The sequence below is a fragment of the Solanum pennellii genome, chromosome 2 (genome assembly GCF_001406875.1).
Source record: "Solanum pennellii chromosome 2, SPENNV200".
Classification (NCBI taxonomy): domain Eukaryota; kingdom Viridiplantae; phylum Streptophyta; class Magnoliopsida; order Solanales; family Solanaceae; genus Solanum; species Solanum pennellii.
The window spans coordinates 30,213,816-30,224,130 of record NC_028638.1 but is presented as its reverse complement, the minus strand read 5'-3'; the positions used below and the strand labels follow the sequence as shown (position 1 = coordinate 30,224,130).

General features: G+C 31.4%; 1 protein-coding gene across 1 annotated transcript; it reads right to left on the bottom strand.

Annotated features, from left to right (window-relative positions):
• Positions 1-2,468: 2,468 nt before the first annotated feature.
• LOC107009475 (probable LRR receptor-like serine/threonine-protein kinase At3g47570) lies at positions 2,469-7,273 on the bottom strand. The gene is made up of 3 exons (XM_015208817.2): positions 6,219-7,273; positions 3,069-5,069; positions 2,469-2,980 (listed from the first exon to the last, which is right to left on the bottom strand). Exons 1-3 carry the CDS (start codon positions 7,132-7,134, stop codon positions 2,634-2,636), a joined length of 3,264 nt encoding a protein of 1,087 aa, XP_015064303.1. The 5' UTR covers positions 7,135-7,273; the 3' UTR covers positions 2,469-2,633.
• Between the last annotated feature and the right edge of the window lie 3,042 nt (positions 7,274-10,315).

Genomic DNA, 10,315 nt, shown 5'->3' with positions numbered 1-10,315 from the left:
GACAGTCATAGATCTCTCAAACAAACATTTTGAAGTTGTCATTCCGAAAGCACTAACGGGATGCAATTATACGTTTTTGGGTGATTTTATTAGGGCTGGGAGTTTCAGCAAATTAATTTTTTTATTAATTAATATTATAGGGGCAAAATGGTAATTAAACTTTGAAGTTAGAACCTTCCCATTTATAATAATACTAGTTTCTGAGCACGTGCTTTGCACGTATGTTTCATGTGAATTTTTATACATACATTAGAATGACTAAAATTTCATGAAATATATATATGTAAATTGTAATTAATAATAAAATGTAACAATTACAAAATAAGAGTATAAAGACTTGTGGCAATAAAACATTCATAGAAAACTAAATTAAGAAGTCTAAGAGAGAAAAAAAGACAAAAAGAAACAGAATATTTAAGAAAAAATACAATATAGACATTATTCTTATAAGATTGATGTATATATAGATGAAAAAATAGGTACAAAATTAGTACATAACTCCCTGAGTTCTTATCGACTCCTTTCATATCCTATTAAAATTCAAGAGTCTTCATCATCTACTTTTACTATAGAATAAAAATAATAGCCTAATAATCTTAGTAGGGGTTTTATGAGATTAAGAAGTTGAATTTATATAAATAGAATAGAAGGAATATCAAAAGATATCTTAAAGTTTTTGTTTAAATATTTGGAGGTTATGAATATGATTAGATGAGAGTTATGAATATTAAGAATATAAAAGTTGAATAAGTAATTAGAAAATAATAATAATAAATAAATGAAGAATATGAAAAAAAATTAAAGTTAGCAAACCATGTAGAAAGAACAACTAAAGTTCTTATCATGTAATTAAACATCAATGAATTTAAATTTGTGAAGCTAGAGTCATTCTTTAATAATAATCAAGAGGATGTTATCAATGTGTGTCTCCATTTTGTAGATTTGCACCCTTGAAATTATTAAATTTCGTTATTTATCATAAAGGATAGTACTTTATCCACATCAATTATATTATTCATGAGAGGGGTTAAGGAAAAAGGTATAAGAAGGAAAATTAAAGAAATTTAGGTAAAGATTTTTTTTTTAAAAAAAAATTATAATTATTATATACATATAGATTATAGATGATAAATATTAATAAATTAGATATTTAATTAGGAATTAATCTTAGAAAGTCTAAAAGTCATTAACATTTAATTAAATTTATACAATCAAATATTTAAATATTTTATACCAATTTAATTTATAGAAGGGGTAAAACCGTAATTTAACTTTCAATATTTTTGTTCATGCTTTTAGTAATATATGATATGATATAAATTGATAAAATAGTTCAATTTAATAAGTGAAAAAATTGATCAATTAGACTTAAATACATATACAAAATGAGAATATTAATAGTATAGTTGATTGTCTGTCTAAATTTTTAGTTCGTAGGTAGAAAATTTATCCTCATTTTCTTTCATATTTTTTATATAATTTAAAAATAAAAAATAATAAACCTGCTAATTATCAATGTAATTAAAAAATAATAAATAATGTAGCTGCTAATTATCAAATGAAAAAGATAATATAAAAAGAATGACTAGATAAAATTCGTTAGTCAAAGTTGATCTAAAAAATTAGAGTAAAGAGTAATTTTTTTTTAAAAAAAAGGGAAAAAAATTGGAAAATAGAACGTAGAGAATACCGACGCAAAATAAGATGAATAGGACTCACAAAATAAGTAAAGGTAGGAGAGAGAAATAATAATTAATTAAAAAATAGAATCCATATATTTTTTTTATTAAAAAGTAACCCCTCACCCACCATGTCATACTTGTGCCGCTATCACCATAAATATTTTTAACAAGAATTAGTTATACCTCAAGAAGACCTCATATAAGGTATAATAATTAATTATGGATTAAATAAAATAAAGTAACTAAACAACATTTTTGATAAATTAAATTTTAATTGAAAAACTATTCTAATTAATACAGTCTATCAAATTGGTCTGTCTATTAGTTTATATAGATTATTAGATTCTTTTGACGAGGGATGACAAAGACATTTTCTTGTACCCTCCTACCAACTCCATTGAGCTATCTAATGAATGATTGGCCATAGGCGTAATTACAAGGTCAAATCTTTCTGTTTGAAGTACTATTTCATCTCTGAGTAGTTTGATTTGACACAAAGTGTAAGAAAAACAAAAGATTTATAAATTTATAATTCAAAATGAATGATAGAAATTTTTTGAATTGTAAATTATTTCATCAAAGATAAAATAGAGATTTTATAATTAAATTGTTAGTTAATATAAAAGTGTATCATTTTTTTGAAACTAACTAAAAAGAAAGTAAGTCAGTACTTTTTATTTTTACACTAGCTATATGTGGACTTCTCTTATTTATTTGTGTAATTGCAATACGTATGGCAAGGCAAGAGAGTTGACATTTTTAATTCTTAACAAGAGAGCACAATAATTAGAATGACATCACAAAAATATATAGCTATGTAATTTTTTGTGAATTTATCTATGTTTCGGTGAATAGATGGTTATACTTATCGGATAGTACTTGTGTTGGTAGGAGCTAAGCAGAGTAAACATACACTTTTAAACCGAAATAAATCCTTTGAATGATTTGTTTTTAAGTTGTTGCACAACTATTAACAAACTGATTTCTTATTTTGTGGAGGGTTGAAAGAGCATCTTTCATGTTAACTCTTGCATCCGGTGACACTAAAGTGCAACTCAAAGCTAATTCCAGGATAGACGATACACATTGCATTTTCTCTTTAATATGTTCTTGCTCTGGCCTTAACAAATTGTCATCCACTACTCCGTTAGGAAATGAATCATTAATCCAATATCTTAGGTTCAAATCTCCGGTAAACATTTCATCACTTGGCCTCATACCTGTAAATGTTTCCATCATCATGATACCGAAACTATAAACATCACAACATTTGGATACTATTCCGTCCTGTCCATACTCTGCAATCATGGGATCAGAAATCTTGTTAAATGAAGTTTGAAATTGTGAAAAAAATTTAAAGAATGTCAAGTTTGAAATTTCTATTACCTGGAGCAATGTATCCGATCGTTGCAATAGTCCTTGTTTGTACAAAAGTCTCCCCATCACCTAGCAATTTTGAGATGCCAAAATCACTCACATGACCAACCATGTCTTGATCGAGCAAGACGTTGCTTGGCTTCAAGTCACAATGCACCACGGGTGTTGGATACCCGTTGTGGAGATAATCTAATGCCGAAGCCACGTCTATCATAATGTCCAACCTCTTCAACATGTCTAAGAACAAGTCATGAGAGTGTAGCCACTTATCAAGTGTTCCATTGGGCATGTATTCCAATACTAAGGCCTTGAAGTCTGGATTGGAACAACTAGTGATCACTCTTGTTAGATTTCTATGGCGAAGGTTGCGTAGTATCTCACATTCTGTTTCAAAGCTCTTGAATGCTCCCTCCAGTTCCACATGGAATACCTTTGCTGCCAAAACAGCCCCATCTTTAAGTATCCCTTTGTATACCATACTGAAACTTCCGGTACCAAGCAAATTGCTCTCGCTGAATCCTTCTGTTGCTTGTTGAAGTTCATAATAAGATATTCTTTCATGTCTTTTCACCAAAGATGCATCTGTTGGACCTGAATTCTTCCTTCTCTTTTGCCACCTTAACAAAACATATCCTAGAACCAATGCCAGAATCATCAATCCAACACCTAATACGATATACAGACTTGTTAGTACTCTGTGTCTCCTTGATTTCTTGGTGGATTTGATGAGGCATGGCGACACATTAAACCGAGGAGCACCACATAGTGCGGAATTGGAAATGAAAGATTGACTGGTGAAGTTTGCAAATGGACCACTACTAGGAATTTCACCTCTTAATTTGTTAAAAGAGATGTTGAAGTAGTTGAGATGTGAGAGTGCTTCAAGTGACTTTGGAATTTCACTAGTAAGATTGTTGTAAGAAAAATCCAAGAATTCCAACCCCACCATTTTCCCGAATGAACTCGGAATAGGCCCTTCTAATTTGTTGTGTGCCATGGAAAGACTAATCAACTTTTGTAGACCCCCTATAGTACTAGGAATATTACCAGAAAAATCATTTCTTGACAGATCGATAACTGACGCAGCCTTTAGATTACCAACCTCAGGTGGTATACTCCCGCTCAACAGATTTGCTGATGCATTGAGTTCCAAGAGATCTTGAAGGCTCCACAGGGTTTCAGGTAAGGTTGAAGTCAATCTGTTGTAAGCTAAATGAAGATATCTTAAAGTAGAAACATTTCCTAAACATGCTGGAATTGAACCAGATATTCGATTTCCAGTCAATTTTAAAGCTCCAAGATTCCGCAAACTGCAGATATCATCAGGTATTGTTCCACTTAGGCTGTTATTTTCTAAGTAAAATTCTTGAAGATTCTTCATGCTTCTCAACTTGTCAGGTATATAACCAGTGAAGTCATTGTGAGAGAGAGCTAGCACACCTAAGCCACTCAGGTTTCCAATTTCTTCCGGGATTGTGCCCTTTAGCTTGGTTCTACGGGCAACAAACATCCGAAAAGAATCAGAAAAGTCTCCAATAGAAGATGGAAGAAAACCATTCAATGAATTATCTTCAATGACCACTTCTCTTAAATATCTACAATTAGTCAGGGACGAGACGAATGTTAACTCAGATGAAGATGGCTCATTAATAAAATTGTTACCTCCCAAGAATAGGACTTGAAGAAACTCCAATGAACCAAGTGAATCAGGAATTGGACCTGTAAACTTGTTGTCTGAAAGGTCTAAAAGAGTTAGCTTTGAAGAATTTGAGATGGTAGGAGCAATTCGTCCACTGAGTTCATTTAATCCAAGGTAAACTTCCTCAAGATTAGGCGTTCCAACACCTAAATCTGAAGGTAAACTACCACATAACTGATTTCCATACATTGTCAATATTTGCAATTTTGAAATATTGAAAATTTCTGCAGGAATACTACCATTTAACTTATTATTTCTTAACCCAAGCACTTGGAGGTTGTGTAGATTACCTATCTCAGCTGGTAATTCTCCTGACAATTAGAGTAAAATGCATAAACTTTAGAACAAATTGATATTGCATAGCTTTTGAGAAATCATATATTATTATAAGTGGGAAGCTCCAAAATGAAAAGTTGAATTATCATTTTGCCCCTCTACTAAATTAAAACTTTTATAATTTTCATTCAAAATCTTGACCTTTCAACAAATTTTAAAAAAATACAAATGAGTAATTATTTCTTAAAGACAAGAAATAAAGTAGATGTATGTATCTCTTAAAGTTAAATTTCATCTCTATCTTTTTTATATTTATTTTAATAGTATTTGACCTTTCAATTTTCCATGTGTCTTTTCATGTTTCCATAATTTTGTTGTATAAATTTAACTTTTCTAAGAAAAACTTTAATTTATTATTTCCTACAATTCTTGTGTGTAGGAACTCTAAAATTTATTTCACTCATTAAATTTTTTTTCTTTCATCTCCCAACTTCTTTTTACATTTTCATTCATATTTTAATGTATAAAATTTCTTTGTTTTATTGGTTGGACATAGTTTAATCTTCTCAATAATTTTTATTCTGGTTAATCTTTTCACATTCGTTAAATACTCTATAAATTGTATCATAAGGTGGGTTTATCCAATTATTTCATTTGCCTTTTTTTGTTAGATTTCTCGTCCAAAAAGAGTCTTACTTCAGATAAATCTATTCCAATATAATTGATTTAGCTACAAATATTGACCAACACTTTTTGTATTATTGCTAAGATAGCAGCATATTCACTTCTTTAGTATAATATCTATTTATGAAAAGCTTCTGTTGCAATAAAATTCAAATTCAGATACAAGTTGATCTGCGAATGCCTTTGCATATTTGAACTTTGAAATGTGGACATGGACTATGCTTGGAGCACACAGGTTCATAGTTGACTGTGTGTTCGTGTAGTTTAAATGATATGAAATACACGTGCAACGCACGTGTTCGAGAACTAGTCTTACAATAAACACAAAAGATAAACTTCCTCCGTTTGTTTTACTTTTCTTGTTAGTCCGTTCAAAAAAGAATTTCAACTTTTCACGTGACATATTCAAGACTGGAGGTATTAGTAGAAGATTCAAAAGTCCTTTTTACTCAAAACCAGATAAACAAACTGAAACTGAGTGAGTAAGTCATACGACGTACCTTCTAAATGGTTCTCTCCAAGATGTAAGATTGTGAGCATCGTTAAGTTCCCAAGTTCTCTTGGTATAGGTCCAGTGAACTCATTACCAGACAATGTCAACAGTTGTAGCTTTGAGCATTTCTGTAAATTTGGTGGTATTCGTCCATCCAGGTTGTTTGTTGAGAGTAAAAGCACTTGAAGATTTGGTAGATTGTCACAAATATCAACAGGAAGTTTACCGACAAGACGATTGTGTATTATAGCAAGTATTGTCAATGAAGTTATGTTGAAGATTGATGACGGTATAGAGCCAGTAAGTCTATTACCTTGCAGGTCTAAAAAAGTCAGGTAACGAAGATTACCAATTTCAGGAGGGATTTTTCCTTGAAGAAAATTCCTCTGTATTCTCAACTCTTGAAGATTTGTTAGATTGGAAAGAGAAGATGGAATTTCCCCTGAAAATTGGTTGTTTGAAAGGTAAAGGAATCGAAGATTAGGTAACAAACTTAAGAATGATGGGATGGCACCACTAAAATTGTTTCTTGTAACATCAATCAATTTCAACCTCCGCAAATGAGTCAACTCATGGGAGAGATGTCCATGGAAAGTGTTGTTACTAATGTCAAGAGATACGAGAAATGAGAGATTTCCAAGGTGTGGAGGAATGGTACCATGAAGTTGCATGCTAGAAATGTCTAAAGCAGTAACTCTATGGCGCCCGTTGCAAGTGATCCCTATCCAGGTGCAAACTGATGATGGAATTGAACAAGACCAGTTTGTTTGCAACACCGCGTTGTTGTTGTTGGGATCAGAAGAAAGGTGAGATTTCAAGGCAACAAGAGCAACTTCATCAGTGCCAATATTAGCCAAAGAAGCAGTAAAGTGAACGAACATAATAATTATAACAAGAGTAATTCTTCTTTCCAACTTCTTCATATTCAGTTTTTGTGTTTGAGTTGTAATACACAACTACGCTATCAGTACTAATATATATATATACACACACGGCGGACAAATAAAAATAGCGAAATAACGCTTCCAACGCAACTCTCTTTAGTGGATCCTTTAGCTTGTACTAATAAGAGCACAACGACACTTTTATATTTTTCATGAATACACTGTTAATTATATCCTAATTTCTGTCACTTTCTCAATAAATATATATATATATACACATGATTTTTTTTTATAGTTAAAAAGTGCACTTGCAGCTACATAGAGGGGTGGAGCCGCCTATGTATCTATATATGATGTATGCATAAACTATCACGTCCATTAAGAAATTATTCATACGTTCAATATTACTTCATATATCATTGCCGTTTGTTTTGAATATAGATACTTCCTCCTTTATGAATAGAATAAGAGACGTAATAATATTTCATCATTTTCTTTTCCTTTTCCCATTGAACGGTCTTCTTTCAAAGTCTCCCCTTCCATTTATATATTTTCTACAAAGCAGACTCCTCTCCGTCAACATGGCTGCTTGACAAAGGGTAATATTGGTATTTTTTAATTAACCTGTTCATTGTAGGATGCTAAATAAATGTGTACTATCTTTTAATTTGAAACAGCCACAAGGATATTCATTGGTTCGTATGTTTTACTTTTCAATGTGGGGTCGACCCACGTGCTAAGCATTAATTCAATCTATTCTTCCAAAGTAAACGACAAAATAAATTTATGTATCATATTTATCAATTTCACATAAAATATCATACATAAAAGTACAATGAATACATTAAAATTATTGTATCTTAGTAATTTCAATGTTGTAATGTTATGATAATAACAATTTTCAAGTTATATTATCAAATATAATTTATCATAGGATATTAGAAGGCTATAGAGTGAGACAAAATTATCCAATAAAGATCAATGTTTTGAATGATATCAACTCTGCAATCCATGTTTGGATAACAAATGTTTAGCAAGAGAATAACAAATTTTTTCTCGACACTATAAAATTCGTTCGGGGATAGAATCTCAAAAAATTTGAAAGAACCTACTTATGAAAACGTCATTCATGAACTTGAGATCATGATTAATGATCTCTGCTACCCAATACAATGGATGTCAGTAGCCCGTTGAATTATTCGGGTAGAAGTGATACATGTTCATAGGTCCAGAGCTTAGAGGAACTTGTGGATACCATCGGAAAAAGAAATGTCGATGATGAAGCTGAAGATGATACTATACCTTTGAAACCAGTTACACATAAGGAAACACTTATCGCATCTAGGAATCTTTATAATTTTATGGTGAAGTTCGAAAGGACAACACCGGTGCTCTTGGATGTAATAAAAAAAGATATAGATGAGCTTAAACTAGATTATATATTTTAAGAAAAATCAAAACACAACAGAGTCATATTTCACTAAATTTGTCTTCGATATATTTGTACTTTTAAAAAATTATTAATTTGTGATATTAATGGAACCATATATTTATATAGAGATCTTTTAAAAATATATTATCTTAGACGAAATCGAAAAAAAAACATTATTTTAGAGAGACTATTAATTTATAAAGATTTTACTGTACATACAATATAATATAAGGTTAATTTACATTATTTTAGTACTAAGAGTACTTCAATCTATTCTTCCAAAGTAAAGAAGAAGAAAACAATTAATCCACCAATTTATTAATAGCATATTTAATTAATAACTATATACTGTTATAAATCCATTAAATAAGTGGATAGTCCATAAAGTTAGTACATGAACAACCATTCATATTTACTAGGTTACATGAACCTTTTTGGATAAGAATGTATCTATTTATTATGATACTTAATATGGTGACCTTTGAAGTGATTTCTCACTCTATAAATAGGGTTGTTCATTCACTATTGTAATATATACATATGAAACTTACATATACTTGAATAAGAAGAAAGTCTTCTCCTATATCTACTTTTCTTGTCTTCTTCTTATAATCTTGATTTTACAACACGTTATCAGCACGAGTCTCTACCAGTTCAAGTAAAGACTTTAAAAGCCTCGGAGGTATGAATTTCCTTTTTTTTAAAAAAAATAATGTCTAATCTTTCTAAACTCGAATTTCTTGCTCTAGACATATCGGGAAAAAACTATCTATCATGGGCACTCGATGCAGAAATTCATTTTGATGTGATGGGTCTAGCAGACACCATCCAAGAAAATAATCAAGCATCGAATCAGAACCGTGCTAAGGCGATGGTATTTCTCCGCCGTCACCTTGATGAAGGTTTGAAAATGGAATATCTCATTGTTAAGGATCCTCTGGTGTTGTGGAACAATTTAAAAGATAGATATGACCACCTGAAGTTGGTCGTCCTTCCACAGGCACGTTATGACTGGATCCACTTGAGACTTCAAGATTTTAAATCTATCAGTGAGTATAACTCTTCCATGTTTAAAATTATCTCACAATTAAAATTATGTGGAGAAAATATCACTGACCATGATATGCTGGAAAAAACGTTTTTCACTTCCCTGCCTCGAGTATGCTTCTGCAATAGCAATACCGAGAAATGGGATTTAAAAAGTATTCCGAATTAATCTCACATTTCCTTGTTGCTGAACAACATAATGATTTACTGATGAAAAACCATGAAAGTCGACCTACTGGTTCTATGCCATTTCCTGAAGTAAATACGGCAAATTTTCACCAATCTAAGCGTGAAAAAGGTCGTGGCCCCAGTCGTGGCCGTGGTCGAGGAAGAAATTTCAATCATGGTGATCGTCTTGCACTAAATAATAACATTCAACACCAGCAGTGTAAAAAGAAGAATGAAAAACATGACGTAGTGCAGAAGAAAAATTCAGACAACAAATGTTATCGATGTGGAGGAAAAGGACATTGGTCACGTACTTGTCGTACGCCAAGGCACCTGGTTGAGTTATATCAAGCTTCCCTGAAGGAGGTGAAAAATAACACAGAAACCAACTTTATCACAGAAGATACTATTGAACTCATGCGGATTTCTTTGAGAATCCCGAAGGAAAGATAGATCACCTGATAGGTGATGGGTCTGTGATAATAGTATATGGATACCTCAATGATCAATCATGAAGATATTTGTATAATTGATAGTGGAACAACGCACGCCATATTCAAAGAGGAGAAATAC

Excerpts from the sequence above, each read along its gene's own strand:
- LOC107009475 (XM_015208817.2), bottom strand. The coding sequence starts at position 7,134 with ATGAAGAAGTTGGAAAGAAGAATTACTCTTGTTATAATTATTATGTTC. Across the intron at positions 5,070-6,218 it reads TGGAGAGAACCATTTAGAAG|GAGAATTACCAGCTGAGATA; the intron begins GTACGTCGTATG and ends TCTAATTGTCAG. Across the intron at positions 2,981-3,068 it reads GATCGGATACATTGCTCCAG|AGTATGGACAGGACGGAATA; the intron begins GTAATAGAAATT and ends CCATGATTGCAG.